A 21,853-nucleotide genomic window follows, 5' to 3' on the forward strand; every position below is an offset into this window, starting at 1 on the left:
AAACTGCAGAGTTGTTTGGTAAATTTAGGGGAATGAAGGATGGGACTTAAAGGGGTCCTGTCACTTGCCTTAAATATGTATTTTTGCTGCATGGTGTACATGTCATAGTTTTCCTGAATCCTGCATTGTTTTCCTTTTGTTCCTGTGCCTCTCTGTCCCAGAGATATGGCTTGCCCTCTTTCTGGTATGTAAATCTACTCTTATTAGCCAAGGGATTGTGATCCTGGAGAAGCCACCCACAGACAAGAGTTGAGGACCTTGCCCGCTTGGCTAACAAGAATTTTGACTAACAAGACCAATTTTTTTTATATGAGTTGCAAAAAGGACAAGGAGTCCAAATCTGAAAAATTACCCCAGACCCAGAAGACCAGTGCTGTTTACAAAACGTACATACATTTCATATTTATGGCAAGTGACAGGTCCTCTTTAGGATAAGAATAAAGTAAGTAAAAGGAAATGTGAAAAATAACTAAAGAATTAATCAGGGATTTTTTGGAAACTCCTGTTGAGAAGTGTCGCTTTCCTTTAAGAAGCTGGCTGATTGCTTTATGCTTATTTATGGGAACTTGTAGACTTAATGCCGAGCCTTCTTGCTGTTCATCGCCATTTAGAATGTGTTTATCTCTTATGTTATATGCCAATGGCCTTTTTTATTTGCCAAACAACTATTTTATTACCAAATAATGGTTCTCCGTGAATTGGTTTCCAGAGGTTGTTTATTTAGTCATTACGATGTATGTTTCCTCAGCCCTAAATTATCAATTGTCTTAATCAGGCTGAGATAATGAAATCGTTCAGCTTCTACTATGGCCGTGTTAAGTAATTGTATAAAAGAGAATAAAAAGTCAGCTTCAAAAACATAGAAAATGACAGATCCACGAAAAATTGCAAACACATGCCCGATTTTGATCCGAGGGTCAATGGGTCCGTGAGAAAAAATCAGACCACATTCAGTCCAATTTTCATGATTATCGGAATGGAGAAAGTGGAGAAACTATGTTTTTATTTCTCCATGTACGCAAACAAAAATTCAGTTTTCAATTATCTCCTAGAGACTGAAACTCACCCTCTTCAAATCTTGTCCGGGTTGATGAAAGGAGTATAAAAACACAAAAATTTTCATCCTACACTAATTCCAACCAGAAATATGAGTGTTTGTTCGATATGATTTTTTCCATTCGTTTTGTGAGCCAGTCAAAGTCTGATAAGAATATTCGGTCCTTTTTTCTCATACGCGGAAAAATCAGATGCGTGAATGAGCCCTCACTGTCACATTTAAGTGGCATGATGCATCCAATCCAGTGCCCATTGGCATCTGTAACACGATCACATGGTGCTAATGGGCCGCCATGACAGCTAGGGGGATTTGAACTTCCATGAAGACTAGACTCAAGCTGAGCTTAATAGGAAATCATTATATGTATTATACACTTCAATAATTAAGTATTGCAGTATGTAGTACAAATAATGAAGCAATTGCAGGTTCAAGTCCTCCTTCGGAGACTGAAATAAAAATGAATAAAAAAAAAGTTTGTTTTTTAAAAAAAAAATATATATATATAAAAGTTAAAATCACCTTCTTTTCCTGAGTTCAAAGCCAAAGAAACGAAATAAATGAACAAATAAATAAACAAAATTATATGGTATTTTGTGCCATAAGAGTCTGATTTCTAAACATGTAAAAATACGGGAAATGCTGTAAAGAGGAAAATAATTGAAATGGAAAAATTGCAGTTTTTCAGGCACTGCTCCGCTAAAGAAAATTATAAAAAAAATGTGATAAAATCATCATAAGTATCGCAAAATCATATAATTAAAAAATCTGCTTCCACTTAAAAACAAGCCCTCACAAAAGTCCGACATCGTAAATAATCTAAAAAAAATTACAGATCTGTAAAAATGGCACTTTTTTTGGGGGGGGGCCTTATATGGGTATGTCAACATAGAAATTAGAAATTTATGGGTCTTGAAAGAAGGTTAGGAAAAAGTAAAAGCCGAAAAAAAAACATCCAGTTATGAAGCGGTTAAAGAACTACAGATGTGGATTTTTTTTGCCAATCCACTTGGCTCAATATACAAAGTATATTGAAGTAAAACATGGTTTTGTTTTACTCTCTAAGGTGAAGGTGTCTGAATCTGGATACCTAGTGGTTGTAATTATTGCTGCCTTTCCTATGTGTAGCTGTGAAACAACTGCCTGCAGCAGAAACCTCCCCCCTCTCAGCCTTGTCTGCAGCATTTCAAAAAGATTGCTAAGCCACACTTCAGTTCTAAGGAGTCATTGCGTCAGATAGCCAATAGCCTATGATGGAACTGATCAGCAGGAGATAATATCAGCAGGATTTCGCACCCCAAACTATTTATATTTGCCTGTAGCTGGCACAATACTGTTGTCTGATATCCCGGGACAAGGGGCTCCTACCCTGTCCCTAACGTTAGGGGCACCATAGCTATCCCTGCTCCCCAGGTTACATCTGATTGTGAAAATACTGGGGCCACTTACTTTTCTGTACTGCTGAATCAGCCCTTATCTGTCCCCTCCCCCACCCAAGGAAGTGGGGAGGAATAATGTATCTAAATGCATAAACCAGACAAACAAGGAAAGGACATACAGGGATAAATGAAAATACCAAACATGCAAAATATGCACACACAGACAATAGAGGGAAAACATCAAAGGGATTAGGAGGGTAAACAAAAACAGAAGAGGAAGGGACTATGAACACAACCAAAACACCAAGCAATAGTCACAGTACAACTCTCCTTAAACACCTCTACTGAACACCAAATTCTCCACTCTTCACCAGGTAGTACAAGACTTAGCACTGGCAATCCAGATTTCCAGAGCGGAGACTATATAGGAGAGGGGAGTGGCTGATACTGCACAGCTGAGAACTTCAAAGCAGGAAGCTACGGAGACTCAAAGCTAAGCAGTTTAAAAAGAAACCAGCACCATTTAATAAGAGGGAGAAGTGCTTTTATTCAATGTAGGAGTATGTGAACTTAGATGCTGCGGTCTTCTGGCTCCTCTCTGTTGTGGTAAACCCATGGCCAGTCCGTTCCTTCGCTACTGAGAAATCAACGTTTGAATTAATATGCAAATGAGGCTGGAGAATTATATGTAGATCTGAAGCCCTCGTCACTCCAGCTCTACTCACCATCCAGCTACACCTCCTCCTGCTTGGTTGATCAATCTTTTGCCTGAAATCACACAGCATAGAGACTGTCAGTCAGTCAAGCAGGAGGAGGCAGTGCTGGGTGGGGAATAGAGCTGGAGTGACGGAGGTTTCAGTTCTACAAATAGGTTTTCAACTTCATTTACATATCAATTCAAACATTGATTTCTCATTAACGAAGGAACGAATTGGCCATATAAAGGTATTGCTGGACTTGTCTTTGAAAGAGCTAAATGCACATATAAATAGTTTAGGATGTGAAATTCTGCAGACAGATTTCTTTTTAACCGTTGAGTTCTTTGTAGGATTTCTTCAGACTGTTTCAGGACTATGTGTAAAATGCTGCAGGCTTTCAGTGAGGGCGGCTATAATTGGTTTTTAATATAAACATAAATTTTTTTGTAGGTTTAGTGTTTTAATACAGAAAAATTATGCAGGATTTGCATAAGCTGATATATTAGTTGTAGTGTACAGTTACATAAGTTAAAGTCCAACTCAAAATCTCCAGAATATTCAAAGATGCACAAAAATGTTACCTTCCAGTAATCAAATTCATCAACAGTTTCCAGTACAGTAAGCTAATTTTCACAAAGGTAAAATTAGTATACGGAAAACATTAATTAGCATTGAGAGATAATGGCAAGTAATTAGTTAAAGGATATCAAAGCTACACTTCACTCTGCATTATTATTATTATTATTTACAATAATAGAGTTAATTGGAGTATAATTATTTCTGATGTTCATTAGGGGGGCAATGTAGACATTTCTGGTCTTTCTTTGTACACAACATTCATACATTTGCACAGGTTTTTCTCCTAATTATATAAGATATCAATGTAGCATTGAAATACTATATAACTTGTGGATCATTCCTAGTGTCTTTTGAAATCCTCAAAAAAACTCCATTTGAATATCATGAGGCTATGTGCACATGACGTCTTTTTCAGGAGGAATCCTCCTGAAAAAACATGACAAAATCGCCCCATGAAATGAACATAGTGCACAGCAACGTCTAAATGACATTCTGCACATGTTCCGTCTTATGTTACTTTGGCTCCAAAACCCTGAAGTGGTTAAAAAAAGTGACATGCTCATTCTTCAGGTGGCTCACTTTCAATACTTGACAATATAAAGTAAAAGGCTGTGACGGCAGAGTCGCTGCAAGAACGGCGGCAATAATACCGACGATACTGCTTCAGACAATAGACCGCTAAACTTTCCTGAAACAGCTTCCCTTGGGAAACGTTAGCGGTTGCAACCAGAGTCTAAAAGATCCTGTATTCTCAAAGCCTTAGGCATCCCCACTTTTTTCAGTAGGTAGGCCCTAAAAGGCAAAGGCCCCAAATTCATCATTTCTGCTTTTTAAAGTCACTTTCCTTTTTTTGTCTTGTGGTATTACTTGCCATTTATGGTGCCCAATTCTCCAAAATGGTTAGTGGTGAGCACAAGTGCTCATTACTTGAGTTTGTCGAGGGTGCTCTGGTATGCGGGTGATCGAGTGACATATTCGCGTCCCCGTGGCTGCATGTTTCGCGGCTGTTAGCCAAAAAGACATGCAGGGATTGCTTGACTAACACTGGCATTCCCTGCATGTTTTGGGTCTAACAGCCATGAAACATGCGGCCACGGGGACACAAACATCTCACTCGAGCACCCGCGATAGTCAGTGCACACACGAGCACCCTTGGCAAACTCGAATAACGAGCACTTGCGGTCATCGCTACATGTGATTCATAAATTAGGTGCAAAGTCAAAAATGGTCTTTTTTTTCTGTTTTGAATTGGCTTTGCAACTTTTTGGTGCCAAAAGTTGTGTGACGCTCTCAGCCCTCACCCTGGGAAGTGGGGTTACTCGGAGCCGGGTCAGATGTTGGGGGGGATGCAGTCGTGGCCTAGACCCGTTCCGTGCCCAGGGTGGTCACATTAAAAAGATGTAATGGGCTTTCAGGGTTGAGTGGTATTTCGACTACACCACCTGTGGTTTCTGGTGAAGGCCACCAGCGCTGCTGCAGTCCTCTGAGGCGGGATGTTGTGGCAGCCGACATTGATACTACTCCCCACAGGCGGAGCAGGGCCTCAGGGCAGAAGACAAGGATGGAGGGAGTTGTAGTGTAGGATGTCTGGTGCTGCGCGGTGCGGTGCAGAAATAAAGAGTCCGGAGGCCATAGGGGTTGACTTCCAGGGTTTTTACTCATGGTAGAGAGTGCAGCTGCATGGCTTCTCCTTGCTCCTCACGGAGTTCTGCGGTCACCACGGACGGGGGTCCGACAACCTCCGAGTAATTCAAGTGTTTAATCAGGACCCCGCACGAGAGTGTTCCTAGACTTCAGACCGGGTCCTTTCCTGTCTGTGTGTGTGTAGATAGGCCGGGTCTCCCTCTGGACTACACTCAGAAAAAGGGTACGGATGGCAGCTCCGCTCCGTCCGTCACCCGGTGGGATCCTCAGGGCCTGCCGGGCTTCCCTGACTAGGACGTAAAGTAGCAAAGTCAGGTGTCGGGGGTCGGTACCCCTCTTGCAGCCGGAATCCCTCTGACTTGGTCAGAATAGCGAGGACAGGTGGCGTATACCGCTCCGTCTGCATCCTCCCGGGATCCTTTTGCGGTGGAGCTACACTCCTAAGCTCCGGGCCTTCTTGGGTATGGTCCTTGACCGGGTTGAGACATACGTTAACTCCAAACTGCCCCTCGACTCAAGGCCAGGGTACGAGGGCCGTGTCTCCATCCGCTGCAGGTCCACACAGAAGCCACGTTTAGGGATGGAGATCACAATCAAAGAACGATGATTAAATTCATATTAAATATGAATTATTAAGTGTAACCTACATGTGAGTCCTCCACCCTCACCCACTACATGGTTCCCCCTAACTTTTGGTTCCCCAGTCTCTCAATTCCCAGTAGTGGCAGCCCCTAGTGCCTAATAGCCCCCCCTCTGGTGGGAGAAGTGTGGTGTTGGATGTGGAGGTGGGATCCTGATCATTGCACCGTTCTTACCTCGAAGGAGGGATACTACACCCCATTAAAGAGGTGCAGCATCCCTGTGGCGGTCGAACCCTCAGGGGCGCCACATTTGCACGTTTCAGAAATGATACAAAAATTGCACCAAAATACTGGTGTGCTCAAAACTACACCGGAGGGGAGGACTGGAGTGGAGTTGTGCCAAATTTTGTGATTTTTTTGGAATCATTAAACTCTGCCAATAAAGCAGAACACAAAAAAAACAGGTGATAAGTGTGCGAATTAAATAAAAAATTGGGTGCAAACAAAAAAAAGGCGCATAGCACAAAAGACAGGTTTCAAAGTTGATGACAAATCGGAGCCAAAATGTTTTAAATTGTTTTATCAATACCCTTTGTGTCAAATTTGTAAAATTTTTGACACAAAAAAACCCGGCATAGGTTTTGTTTTTTTTAACAAAAGTATATTTTATCTTTTTTTTATATACAAGTCTTTTTTATATATTACTTTTCCTTAGAGAATCTTAAGGTTAAATGCATGTAAAATTCAACTTCTACAGAATGCTGAACTTGGAAAATAAATATATTTATAGTGGATTTCATATTCTACTTTTGACTGAGAGCTAGCAAAAAAAAAGCTAAAAAAGCAGACAAAAAAAAGCATTTTTGCAAAAATGTTAGATAGGAAACTACACTACAGGGGGAATGGCTGCCTGTCTTTACAGTCTACTAGGCACCGAACAGTGGATGACTGCTGGGTGCATTCTTGGGTGTAACGGATGAGACTCAAATGTCCCCTTTTTGGAACTGAAATGCTCGGAGGCATGGTTAGACAGTTTTGATAAATCAAGACCATGTCTCCTCGCCTCTGTTCTCTTATTGCAGTAAATGCATCTCTATGGATCCAGTAGACATGTGCCAAAAAATAAACTTGGAAAAAAAATGTTAAAAAAATCATTTCTATTCGGGACATATCATAACTAATCAGTTTTTACATTTTTCATTCTCTTCCGTAGCGGTGGCGGTGTGCGCGGTGTCACTTATGATCTGGTGCTCGTAGAGAGTATTGTACAATATGCATTCAGCCTTTCTGGAATTCAATTACAGCGCCTATGTAAAGCATTCTGACTGCAGCACATAACGGGATTCAATAAAAAATAAGAATAAAATGGAATGTGATGTGTTTTTTTTTATATATGTAAAGCTTACATCAGCCACTGTCAGACTTGTAATTCTCCCGGTGATTCTAGAACGGAGACTTTCTGAAATTATTTTACTTTGAGTTAAAAAACAAAACAAAACTATAGACAAAATCTGATATATAAATCCTAAGGAAAATAATAGTCGCAAGAGAATAATGTTACATATTGGTAAACAATTTTTTTTATAATATAGCCTTGTCATAAAAAATCAGGTTTCAATGTGGATAATATCCCATCTCCTTCTCCAATGACTAGGGAGCAGAGATGGGGACTGCTACAGCGACCTCACGATAAAGAACTGTAGAAGTTTGATGCTTGCAGAACCATCTTAAAAAAAAAGACCAAGGGGGAATTAAAGGGGTTGTCCAGGACTTTAACGTTGATGGCTTATCTTTAGGATAGGATAATGTCTGATCAGTGGGGGTGCGACACCCGGCAAATCCACTTATCAGCTGATCTAGGTGCCAACGGCGGCCAGTAGTGCTCTGTTGAGGAGCTGCACAGCACAGCTCCATCAATTCTATAGTGGCCGTGACCGGGTACTGCACATCCGCCCCCTATTAAAATCAATAGGGGGCAGGTGTGCAGCACCCATTGGTAGCCACTATTCTGACAATGATGTGCAGCTCCGTGATTGAACCAACACCGGGAACAGTTGATCGGCAGAGGTGCCGAGTGTTGAACTCCCACCGATCAAACATTGATGACCTATCCTAAGGCTAAGCCATAAATGTTTAAGTCCCGGACATCCCCTTTAATCAAGAATGGTGTTTCATACACTAGTTTTAAATATCTGGTGCCGGCTACGTCTTGGTGTACATGCTTTGCCCAAAGTGACTGCATGGTATGATGCAAGTCGTGACATCAGAACTTGCCAAAACCTAGAAGCACCGGTAAAGAGGAGACCAGCAGACCAGTAAGGAGTAACAGTGGCAGGTGATGGGCTAGGTGTTAGGCATCAGGAGTTTGCTGGATTTGAAAAGGATCCAGAACCTTCTGTGGTCTACCATTCCATTCCAGCCAGGGCTGATGCTGCTCAGCATCATCATCAGTCCCAACGCCTAGCTGGTCCACAAGAGGTACAGGTTGTCTCTTGGGTCTTTGTTCCTAGCAACATGAAGGATAGGTTGCGGAGGGAGACATGGCTGTTAAAGCCTAAGTCCAGGATTCTCTGTACTGAGCATGCCCGTGACATGGCGGACCGTGATTGGTGGTTTGGAAGTCAGCCTATCCAGTGACCTCGCACCGCCTGATTGGTCACGGGTGACGTCACCAATGGTGCGACGGTGGGCAGGGCTTAATCTTTAAAAAGCCCGCCCACAAACATGGTGGCGCACTCTGATCATTGAGCTGTGATGGTGTTGTGTGAACACTTGGTCTCTTGGGCTCCACGTGTGCTTTAGTTTCTGGCAGGCAGGTTTAGTGGAAATAGGCAGGCTTAGATGAAATAGGCAGGTAGCTTCATCTGACAGTCTGGCTCCGATAAAGGGGTCGCCTTACACCCCGAGCAGTCTTCAGACACCCTATTCCTGGTACCACCTGTAAGCCACGTGGAGAGATTCTCCTCAGTCCGGTAGCACGCCGGCTGGAGCACGTATTCGCCGGCGTGAGTCACACACGCATCCTAGCGCCTGCTGCGTAGTCCCTGTGCTTCAACAGGACTACAGATGCTTTATTTATCGCACATCTCTCGTGCAGTTAACGGAGATAGTGCGAATCCTTATTTCCGCTCCGCTGTGCTGTAACACGGAGGGGATTGTTATTTAAGTTGGTTGTTTTACCTTCTCACCCGGAAGGTGTTCGGCCGCAGTCCACCAGGCTGCATCGCAGACCCCGGGTTCGGTTGCTTTCCATTATTTAATAAAGTTGTTTGCAACCGTCCCCTTAACACTAGGCGACTATCATTTTTTATTGTGTTTCAATCCCTTCTTGGCCCATATGAAGCCAAACGGACCGTCTGGCCCTACACTTATAGATAATGGCCACAAGGTAAATTGACCTTTAGCTGCATAACCCGTATGAGACAACCCATATAGATACCGTATATAAAATTTTGTATATATATAGATACATATATATATATCTATATATATAAATATAGTAGAATTTTACTTAGAAACATACACCTTTAATAGAGATTTTTCTTTATCACATATAACCTTGAAATAATTGGTTCACTATGTTAAGCTCTAAAAGTCATGAGTAATAAAGTTCATTATTTTTCTCGGAGATAGTTTTTTTTTTCTATGCTCCAAAAACTCATTAACCATTTTCATCTTTTTGCAAAAAAAAAATAAAAATTAAATTAAAAAGGCTACAACTACATTTCCCGCTTTCTGTATCATTTTTCACATGTCTAATTACCAGACTTTGTTCAGATGGTCTGGAGAATGTATTGAGGCTGCAATTATTACATACCAGAAGCAATGTGATTATTACTTTAGATTAACATTTATGCAATGCATAATTCATCACTTTGGACCTCTTGAAACAATGTATTTTTTTTATGTTGAAAAATTAACTTTTTCAATAGGGGTTATATAGTCTCTAGCAGTGGCTTGATATTTTCTTATTCCTGTTTTATATTTGTTTATTTTTCTTAAAGGGAACGTTACACTATAATGTTTTTAGGGCCACCATTTTGTGTAATTCTCTGATATATATATATATATATATATATATATATATGTATATATATATATATATATATCATTTATACATATATAAATATATATATAAATATATATGTTAATAATAATTGTCTTACTGACAAAATTTAATTTCCGTGTGTCGGGCACTAGACTTCCATCTTTTGTTTTACTTTTGTGTACTGTAATTGTAATTCATATCTAGCGGCAGAGATTTTGAGACGGATTACGGGAAGTGGACGAGGATCTTTGACTCTTTCCTCCTGATTTTCTGTTGGATAAAGAGCAGACAGTCATAACAGAGAGATGGGCTTTCATTTCAGGGATGGGAAACTGCAAAATGTCAGGTGTAATACATGCTAAGAACTAAGGGAATGGTAGTCCCAGTACCTCTAGTGCTGGCAGAATGCATATAAAGAAGAAGCTCCCACTGAAAAATAATGGGTGAAAAGTTACAGAGTCTGGACATATTAGACTGCTATGCGCAAAAAAATGAAGGTTTAACTTGTTGTAGGGATGATGGCAACAAGACCACGCTTTTCCACAGATTTTGTATGAAAGCAATGATATGTTTTATTAAGTCTGAGCAGTAAATTTAGAGCTCTCTATCCTAAACTTTGAACTTTGACTACTTTAAAGACAGATTGTGAAATGAATCAGAATATTGGAATTATGGAGATTATTTTTTTAAAGTTGAATATTCACTTTTTTGCCGATGTAAAGTTTAAAAAGCTGACATTACAAATCTCAAAGGATTATCTATAACTAATGTATTTCAATGCTGCTTTTATTATGTTACTTTGTTTTCATGATGCCACAAGTTGTTATAGTGTAGTCCCACCCCTGCTTAATGACATCCTCGGGGGAAGGGGCATCCTTAGTTATTTATTAATTTAGTCAAAATTTGGCACAAAAAAATGTAGTCTAGATTTTTACAAGACATGTGACAGGTATTTCAGATCAATTAAAGGGGTTTTCCAGTTTCAGAACACCTCTCTCCCTGGCGCACTTTGTTTTGTAAACCTGTCCTCCATCTGGATCTTCTGAGATGCCGTCAAGGTCCCACATGATCATGTGTGGTGCAATGCATGTCATTAAAATTAATGATGTGTGCCATGTGGTCACATGGGATTCGACTGATATCAGTGAAGGACTCCGTGTCACTACATGGGGGTTAGTCAGTAGCAGTGCCATCCGGAAGACCTGGAGGGGCAAGAAGGAAGAGGAGATGATTAAAGGACCAATAGGGGAGCAGTGGTGATGGGACATGTTTCGGAAAGACAAAGGAGAGGTGATTGTATGAGTTTATTGCCTTCTAATCTCTTTTCGAGCATCAGCATCCAGCAATATGTTGACCAGCCGGCTGTCAATTTGCAGGAAATTACCCAAAATTCCAAAAATGCCTGATTCCATGAAATTTTGGAAGTTGTAACCAAATTTATTTGGCTTAGAATCGATTCACTCATCTCCGCTGATCTCCCATACTTTCGTCATACAGATATGTGTATGTTGACCACCACCACTGCTCCCCTTTTGGTCCTTTAATCAGCTCCTCTTCCTTCTTGTCCCTCCAGGAAGACCTGGAGGGACAAGAAGGAAGAGGAGCTGATTAAAGGACCAAAAGGGGAGCAGTGGTGGTGGGACATGTTTCAGAAAGACAAAGGAGAGGTGATTGTAGGAGTTTATTGCCTTCTAATCTCTTTTCGACCATCAGAATCCAGCAGTGTGTCGACCAGCCGGCTGTCAATTTGCAGGAAATTACCCAAAATTCCAAAAATGCCTGATTCCACGAAATTTTGGAAGTTGTAACCAAATTGAATTGACTTAGAATTGATTCGCTCATCTCCGCTATACTGTCGTCATACAGATATGTGCAGACTTTGATATGCTGTAGCAAAGAATGGAGATTTAAGCTCTGAGGCTGGCAGAATTAATTGTCCATGCAGCTCTGGCTGTAACACAGGATTAGATATTTACAACATCACTAACATTTTATAGACTTTTTCTATGTAAAATGTAACATGGTGTTTGACAGATAACGTTATGCCATTTTTTTTGGAACTTAAACTGTATCGGGAATAAACATGAATATGGCCGACAGTTTACTCCCTGCCATATATTCACGTCCATGTATTGTGCTGGGTGTCGCTATCAGTAATTCCGACTTCTGGAAAATGCCTTTTCCGCTCTCGCTTTGCATAACTGCAGACAGGTTATTATATTTGTATACGCAGCTATTATTATTTCGAGTAAACCGTGTTTGTCTCGGCTGGTGACAGAATACCTGGGATCCATTCTAACAAGATATCTCGTCATTCAGACGTCTTACATGTCAGCGTTACTATTTCCAATATTGTTTGGTAAATGTTTCTGTTGATCTTAATCTGGGTAACAGCATTTAATTTTGGCATTACTAGTGCAGACAGCGAAGATCCCTCCCAAAGTGTATTTATTCTTCTCTTCTATTCAGTACGGAGCCTCAACCTAATTTAATGTTTTCTCGTACAAGTGAGACTTGACAAGCTCATAATATGCTTTGAATGTCTAAGCCTGCACTTTCAATTATAAACTGCGCGTACTGCTTAGCCAAGATACGGAGCGTCATCTACATTTTATATATTTTAGGAACGCATTGCTCTGCATATGGACTGTGTTTTTCTTTCCTGTTTTTCATCCCTTTTTTTTTTAGTATGGGAAGGGGACTTTTTGGGGACCCCACAATAAGTTTGACTGAAGGTAACATGGGGGCATATCGCAACTGTGTGCACAATCTTTATATACTTAAAAGCCAAAAAGTTAATTTAAGAGGACAGTCCTAAAATCTTTTGCCCAAAATGACCATTAGGGCAGGTACAGACAACCGTATTTTCTCTCATCCGAGAAAATCGGTCTGATTATGCTAATCACACTCTGATCAGAGTTTAATCAAAGTGTGATACAATTTTTTCGTACGTGGAAAAGTTGGAAAAAAAAAGATGTCTCCATCTTCTCTATTCTGTCAGTCAGTGAAAATCTGACTGCACTTGATTTGTTTTTTTTCACGGACACATTGGCAGTTCTGGCACAATCACAGTTTTTAGATTTATCATGTAGCAGAGTTGAGAAAGCTTCCCCTGCCCACATCAGACTTTTTGTGCACATATTCTATAGACAGTGAGCTGCTTATCACAGGAGGGGGCGGAGTCAGATACTGCTGTAGCTGCTGTAGTCCAGAAAATGATAATCACCAGGTGATTAAACCTTGAGTCTAAGTAAACAACAACACACAGCTTGACATGTGACACATCATTGAATTCTGTGTTTTAACCTCTAACGCATGCTATCCTCAGATTTCACAGCAAGAACCTGCTGACAGATTCCCTTTAAGATTATAATACAAAATAAAGTGAATTTATGTTGGTCCTGTATAGTCTAGAACCTGGTGGAGGAAAAAGGCAACTCAGCCTAAAGTTGATCATTCATAACCCTTTTTTGTACTTTGGAGGAGAACTAACTCCGTCTGTGTGCTGCCTACAGATGAGTAGCCCAAGTTTTGCCTATACCCAAGTCACATTTCAAGGTTAGCTGACCTATAGTTTTTCCTTCACAGACTTTTCTTTTCCTATAGAGGGGGAGCTATTTTGCATCATTTTCCCAGAGATCATTGCCTTAAAACTTTTTACATTTTTGCTTGTTGTCCACAAAAAGATTAAATATCCAGCTGATATATCTGGACTAGAAGAGGTTTCCATCTTTAATAGCTGAGAAATCAGGATTCATCTTTAATGTTTCTTTGTATTTTTATTATAATTGAATAATCTGTTTATTTTCTGATTCCCAAAGAACCCTCTAAATGTATCGAATGTAATTATTCCATTTTTGCCCAATTATAACATGCCATATTCTGTATGTGTCTTCTCTTGGTTTCCAATGTGGTGGCCTTGCCCTCGTCTAATGAAATGAATGGAATGACTACTGATTAACCACCGTATTCTTGTCTTGTGACCTCACATTTCTGTTTCTTACAGATGTGTCTTATTCAATTACTCCTATTGTGGCCAAAGCGGATAAAACAGTTTCTATGGATTTACACGTCCCCAGGCACAGATGGAGAAGACGTTCCGTGGATACAAACCGGCCGAGCTTAGGTCATGATTTTTCTGATGGTGCAGGTCTGTCAGACCTTTTTCTCGATGACAATGACAATGGCACAGACATTGAGGTACAGTGAATGAATACATTCTTTCTTGAAATAGGACAACTGTCGATTTTTTATATTGCTTCTTGTCTGAAAACAAATCTGATGTGTAACTTGGTGATTAAAAAAAACTTTACTTCTGGATATATAAAAAAATGAAAGTCTGTTTTTAATACTTTTCCTCTTTGTAGAGTTATCAGTTCGTAAGGGTAAAAAATCTGTCCCTATCAAAACACTTATTGTCTATAAAAATTTCTATTGAAGAATTCTTTGTGAGCTATTTAGGAAATAGGAAATCTATAAGCAGTCCGGAAGTGAATGAATTCCAAAGAATTATTTGCTAGTTACATACTAAAAAATGGTTGATCACTTTACAGCCAAAATTTAAAAATGTCCTAAATAGCATCTTTCAGACACGGGGACCTATAAAAATACCCATATTGATTGGGTTCCAGTTCAAGGCTCCCTATGACCTGTGTATCAGCTTTTTTGCTCCCTACGACTGTAAGAAGGAAGACTTTCCTAGGGCCAGGTGCGGAGCTCTGGCACCGGAACTGCCAGGGTCCTGCCCAGTGTGCCAGGGGACAGGATTAAGAGTGCAGGGGGGACTTCCTGGACAGTGCTGGGGGACAGAGGAGAGGGACGGAAGAGAGGAAGTCAGGTGTCTGGGCTCGCGTGAGAGAGACAGTTGGTTGTGGAGAGCAGACCGGCAGTTGGGGAGGAACAGTCGGACCTGCCGACAACGAGAGAGAGACGTGCTGCCCTGTCCTCGGTGAAATAGAGACGGCTTGCCGCAAAAACAAAGCACGTGCGGTCTGTACCGGGCCTACAGAAAGTGATCGTTCAGTTACCTGCATCACCACAGTTTTCCAGACATCTGACGGTGACCTACGGGTGAGGACGCACCCGGGATTAGTGATCCTAACGCAGTTTGTTGTACGCCGGAGGAGCTTGCTACGGCTCTTAAAGGAGTCCTGACCGCTGTCGTGTGGTCAAAAGGACTGGGGGCACAGTGGGTCAGACCCGAGACCGCCCACTGCCGCCAGAAGATGGTCACTCTCCGGAGTGAGTGTCTGAAGACGGACGTAGTTATCGCTAAAGGACAGATAAGTGCAAGCCTCCAGTAATCTACCTTCTCTTATTCAGCCTGAACTTTTGGGACTGTGCCGTATTGTTCATCCTTTCCGTGTTATAGTTAAACCACAATCGTTTATTGTCCGATTTTACTGTTTTATTGTTGTGTTACTTAAATTTACACTCCCTGCGTTGAGAAACCAAATCTTGAATTAAACCTCTGCCATACTCTCTGCGTGCTGGATGTGGCATCCGAGCCTTTTAACACGACCTCTCGATTGGCTTTGTTTGTCCCTATGATTCCTGGATTGGCTTTGTTGCTCCCTACGACCCCTGGATTGGCTTTGCTTCTCCCTACGATCCCTGGATCGGCCTTGTTAACATAAGGCATAAATAGCATAGCTGTCAAGATGAATCGCCCGATTTACTCATTTGGCTGCCTCCTTCTCTGCTTGCTCTTCAGCTGACAGTGACTGATAATGTGCAACACATGCGCAAATAGATATCCTTCACCACCACCATCTTAAGAGTTATGGATAGGATTATTGCTAGAGTCAACTCTTTACAAAGCCAATCCAGAAATGAAAGGCATATGATTTACTCATGCGCCAGCCTCCTGTGTTGCCTGCTTTTCTGCTGGCAGTGACTGATAGTATTCTTCGTATGTGCGGATTGAGATTCTCCACCATCACCCTTTTAAGACCTATAGGTAGGATCATTACCAGAGTCCACTTTTTACAAAGCAAATCCATAGATGACAGGCACATGATTTACTCATGTGTCAGCCTCCTCTGCTGCCTGTTTTACTGCTGACAATATTCGGCACATGAGTGGATAAATATCTTCTACCGCCACCCTTTTAAGACCTATAGGTAGGATCAATGCCAGAGTCAACTCTTTAGAAAGTCAATCCAAAAGCAACAGCCACATGATAGACTCACCTGACGGCCACTACCTCTGCCCACTCTCTTTGACAGTGACTGAAAGTGCTCAGCGCATGTGCGGATAGAGATCCTCCACTGCCATCATCCTAAGACCTATAGACAGGATCATAGTCAGAGTCAACTCTTTAGGAAGCCAATCTAGGGACAACAGGGACTTGAAATGCAGTATAGATTTGTTCAGTACTACTCAAACAATACAGGGTGGGGGTAAAACAGTGTGCCAAAAATTTCTTGAACCACCAAACAGACAATAAACATATAGAACAGTCCCAGCAAATACCCAAGATGGTGCAAAACACAGTCTCACCCTTCCGCTGGCCCACCGGGAAGATCTCCAAGCTTCTCTGTTGACAGGGCGTGACTACCGATGTCATGCTGATTGACATCCGGCTCTCTGCACTTAGGCAGCAGGGAGCCGGTTGTCAATCACCTTGATGTGGGTAGTCACACCCCATCAACACAGCAAAGCGGAAGAGAAGCCGCTGTTCTGTCGATGTGACGTCAGTGGAAGCCACTGAATCGCCGGCAGGAGCGGTCTGTGACTACTCTGTCAGCGCTACCTACTTGTTAATTCTTAGGCCCATAGTAGAAATATAAAATAGTCCTTGATAACCCCTTTAACAACAATAAAAACCTTAATTAACCTACTTGTAAGGGAGAGAATTTAGAAAGACAGTACAAATTTAAAAATAGTATAGGTGGACTGCAGAAAAATTGTCAAAAAAAAAAAATAATGGCTTAGTGGTGGCTTCATAACTAGCATGAAAATATAAATGGTCAGTACAGAGAAAGTTTCTACATGACCATAGAACAGTATGGAGCTCTCGGCCACACCATGTTGTGCCGGCTGAATCCTTGAACAAGTTTGAGGGTTTGGACAAGAGCCTGGATCATAACTTTAATATGTAAGATTTCTAGAGATTGGTCGCTAATCCAAAAATTTGCTCTGATTGCTCTATTTTTTAAGTAGGAAGATATTTGCTCTATTATATTAAACAATTTGCATCCTACTCATATGCATTTTTGTTTTCCTTTAGTTCAATACAGTTGGATTATTGGTTGGACGTGACTGAGGTATAATTTTTAACATTATTAAAAGAGGTTGGCCACTTTTCATCAAATTTCAAAAATGCCCTAAACACCCATGTTCTGAAACAGGAAGGCTCTGTTGGAGTAGCTGAATCTCCGGCAGGAGCGGTTGGTGACCGATCTGAGCTGGCCTCGGGTAGAACAGGCAAGTAATTGCTTTTGTTAGGACCTTCCTGCCTGTTAGTTTTCCTGCCTATAGTAAAAAAAAATAAAATAGTTCTGGACAACTCTTTAAGAATCTTGAGTAGAATTTTATAGCTATCAGCATACTTTGCAATATTTAAAATGCAAAATTCATAACATTGATCCCACAGGGAAAAATTAGCACTTTTGGGAACAGTTTTGCCATATTATGTCCCTTTTACTGTTCAGTTCCTAGAATCGTCCCTACAAAAATAAGGAATATTGGGGATTTAACTGAATTAACGGCGTTGTCCGATGGTGAAATTCTAATTTATTATGCTAGATCAGGCAAAACATAATCATTTTTCGATTGGAATCAATAAAAAACAAACTGTTCCTGTCCATAAACATTGTTGTTACATGCTTGATATTTTGCCCCTTCGTGTTTTTTACATTCAGATCCAGAACGTCCAACTGTATCCTATGTTGGTTGGAAGAAGTCATAGTGATGAGATTTACGACCATGCTCGGGTGTTTTCCGAGTATCTTCAGCGTGCTCGGGTGTTATATTTGAGTCACGCCGTGTGCATGATTTGCAACTGTTTGACAGCTTTAATACATGTGAGGAATGCCTGTTTCTTAGGCATGCCTCACATGTATTCAAGCTGTAAAACAGTCACAAATCATGCGCACAAAGTGACTAAAACATAACAGCCGAGCACGCTGAAGATACTCGGCGAGCACTCGAGCCTGCTCGCCGAAAGGGTTAACAGAACATACTCGCTCATCACTATTTCTAGTACATCAGTTCTTATTGACTGGCTTGTATATTCGCAAAAATCACCATGGTGCCTGGTGATGGTGCTGAGTATGTGTGACCACCAGCACTGTAGACATTGGCGTGATGTTCTAAGAGGGAATTAACAGATCAGTAGAGGGTGCTATAACAAGTTTGCAACAGCAATTTGTAGACATGGGAGCAAGAAAATGTTTCAAAAATCTCTCAAAGGTGATAAATATAGCTACTGCGGGGGTCTCCTATACAGAATATCAGCTTGGGTTACTTATGCAGGTTGTCAGTATAATATTACAGTATATGTAATTTGCCGCAGAGATAGTTTGTATAAAAATATGCTCAATCCTACATAACCTCCGTTCCTTGATTTATCAGCCTCAGTCTATAACTATAAAGCCGGCCTGTGAAGGTGTTCCAGAGGTTAGAGCTCATGGCACTTTTTGCTGAGCAGACAGGACAAATGCCAAAAACCTGGAAACAAAAACAGAGGCAGCGAAGCGTGAAAGAAATGTAGAATGAAGGAAGAATCTGAAGAGAAGAATAAATGGAAAAATATTATTTCTTTGTAACCAGTTTGAATTTGTCAACAAGGAACAGTAGAAACATGAAATTCACTTCACCAATTAAAAGTAAAGCTCAATTCTGAGTTTATATTTGCCTAAGTGGTGCTGTGAATGATTTTAGTTAAATATCATTTTTTTTTGTCTGCATTTTAATCCCTGCTATTTTTATTTTTTATTTTTTTTTATACATGTAATGGTAAGTAATAATCTAAAAGCGTAATTTGTTTAATTCCAGCTCAGTTGTGTTTCCACATTTTGAACCCTTTTATTATAGTTGTGTTTAGAATGTAAGAGCTCTGAGAAAAATCTAGCACCATCCTAACTAATGCTCAAAACTCATATTCACCACCTTATTAACCTTCACCAACCTGGATCATGAGATCTTCAGTCTGACCAAGTGAATTGTACATGCTTTCTCCTATAGAAAAGAAGGTTAACTACTCTTTCCTGATTGCGAGAGCTGCTGACTGAAACCTATCACAAGCAGGTGGCAGGGAGACAGGCTGAAACTGCATTACATAGGCCTGCTATTATAAATGTGCAGGTTTGATTGGCACCTGCTATACCTGTAGGATACACTAAAATGCCACAACATGAGGCCACATCACATAGGATACACTGAGACAGAGTTATGTCAGTCAGAGGACAGCAGTTCTAGGTCATTGATCTTTCACTTGCTACTTTCAGTACTAAGAACAGAGCAATGTGATGAGACTCTTCCTTTTCCGCAAATACAAAGGTTTATGATGATATAGTCTACATCAAAGAAACTATATAACAGGTATGCAAAATAGCCTCTACATTGCTGTCCTTTATAGGTAAAAATATACATGAGCAAGTTGTGTATATAGTGGAGATCAGCTCCATTAACTTCAATGTGAGCTTTAATGCCAGACGCAGCCCATGTACGTGTGTGGTCCATGTTTCTAGAAGAAAGCAACCATGGTTTTATCTATTTATTCTTTCAAACCCTGGACAACTCTTTTAAGCCACTCAACCATTACTTGACAAACTGAACCCTGTGGAGATGAGCCTGGGCTATAACAAGAAGTTTATATAAATCTGTGCTTTGTGAGTTCCCTTAGTTGGTAACAGAATGCTGATAGTGTTATTATGACAAGCAATGGAAGCAGTTATGTGCACTCCTATCACAGCCGTAAGGGCAGTGTTTTTAGTCCGAGTGCGATCTGACAAAACATTGGATCGCACTCGGACCAATGTTATTCAATTGTGCCGTGCACATGCCAAAAATAAAAAAATCACTGATTGTGTGAGTTGGATCTAATATTTGGATTGCACTCTGCCATGCAAGTCACTAAGTCAATGGAAAACATTGGACTGTACTTGGATGACATCTGAATGCAGTCTGATTTCCTCACACACATAGAATGGAGAAGATGGAGACATTTTTTCCCCCATCTTTTCCTCATGTGAGAGAATCGGCACACTCTCTGCTGACATTCTGCTCAGAGTTTGATCGGCCTAATTCTCTATGATGATATATGGTCTTCTTCACCTGTCTTAATAATGAGGTTTTCTGCCACAACTTTCTACCACATGTGAATACATCCACGCTGTAGATCTGCACTACCATTTCTTCCTTGCAACTGTTACATGAGAGCAGAACTTAGAATTACTGAGATATCCTTATAAATAAATGGAGTTGCAACTTAATATTTTGATCACAAGTAGATCCACAAAAGTTTCTGCTTTGATGCAACTTTTTGCAATCGGGCAACTGATGCATTCAATGCAACTATACAGTCTATGATTCAGCTTTTATATACTCCCCTTGTAAGGATATTACAATGAATTGTTTGCTGTATCTATAAACCCAGCAAATTCAATGTATACTGTATTACCATGGTGTTCAGATGTCACCTTCCATCTAGTAGCAGTACAGTAGTCTGTGTATATACATACTGTATATACTGTTCTTGTGCCAGCCTGATCAAGACAGTCTGCAGGTAAGAGAAAAAGAAGTCATGGAGGAGACATCATCTAGACAAGAGACGACTGTGAAATCACTTTAAAAGAATTTGAAAAACATCCCAAGTTTTTCCTTTTTATTTATCCTGATGCTGTAAAAAGTTACACAACTTAGGTTGTGCAACAGTTTCAATTTCAAGTTTCAAGTCTGTGCCGTAGCCGGTATGACTCTACCGCCAGTATACAAAAAGTGGGACTTGACTATGGAGCATGTGTGACCACTGTAGGATGGCTGCCGGACATGTCCCTGAGGGGAGATATGTATCGCCGAGGTTGATAGCTTCAGTGATGTAAAACCGGGAAAGCATGCTCCAGCACACATAGTGCTGAGAGGGTTAATTGGGCGTATCAGGGCTGTTTTTTATGAGCAGTGATAAGAGACGGGTGAAATTGGCTGTTCACATATCGCCACCCCAGGGCGTGTGTATAAAATGGAGACAGAGTGTCTCATTCAGTGTCTGTGGCTGGAGGTGTGGAGACCTCCAGAGTGTCTGTGCTACAGGACACTGGCCGTGAGCGGGCGAACCCGCCATATTGCATGGACTGTTTATTTTCTTTTTGTTACACTGTCTTTTGTTTACTTCTAAAAGTGCGGTTTATGAAGGTATAATAAACCTGCCTTGGACGTTTTTAAAGAAACAGTATCCTGTACCTACCTCTAACGCGAGTGAGTACCAAACCCTACACCACCATCACTGGACATACTGACAGCGAATCAATAATACACCACAGGGTGCCGTAGCAATTAGAGATGAAAGAACCTATTCGAGGTGAATCAGATTTGCTTGAATTTTACATGAAAAATTTTAAATCACCAGAATCTGATTTTGTTTTTGCAATTTACTTTAAGTAAATCCATTAAATTGGTGACTGGTGGCTAGGATTTTGCTGGATTATAGTGGGCTGGAAAAAAGTTAAAAATATATTATAGTCACTTCTTGGCCCTCCCTGTACATGTCCCACGGGTCCTCCAATGGGCTTTGCTATCTTCTCTCTTTAACCTTGTATCTTCCTTTTGGTTGGGTCATCCATTAACTATGCCCCACGTGACTGTACGGCGCGCAGCACACTTCAGTGATGACATGGGCACGGTGCACATCAGTGACGTACGTGGAG

General features: G+C 40.8%; 1 protein-coding gene across 3 annotated transcripts in view; it reads left to right on the plus strand.

The window, feature by feature from the left end:
* Positions 1 to 21,853, plus strand: part of PLXDC2 (plexin domain containing 2) — a 782,113-nt gene that overhangs the window by 249,259 nt on the left and 511,001 nt on the right. For all 3 annotated transcript variants that reach the window (XM_073677477.1, XM_073677478.1, XM_073677479.1), the window contains one exon: positions 13,990 to 14,183. In XM_073677477.1, coding sequence (XP_073533578.1) covers positions 13,990 to 14,183 — 194 coding nt within the window. The remainder of the gene's footprint in view (positions 1 to 13,989; positions 14,184 to 21,853) is intronic.

Source organism: Phyllobates terribilis, unplaced genomic scaffold (genome assembly GCF_046119375.1).
Source record: "Phyllobates terribilis strain yellow unplaced genomic scaffold, ASM4611937v1 Scaffold_4__5_contigs__length_816908805, whole genome shotgun sequence".
Taxonomy (NCBI): domain Eukaryota; kingdom Metazoa; phylum Chordata; class Amphibia; order Anura; family Dendrobatidae; genus Phyllobates; species Phyllobates terribilis.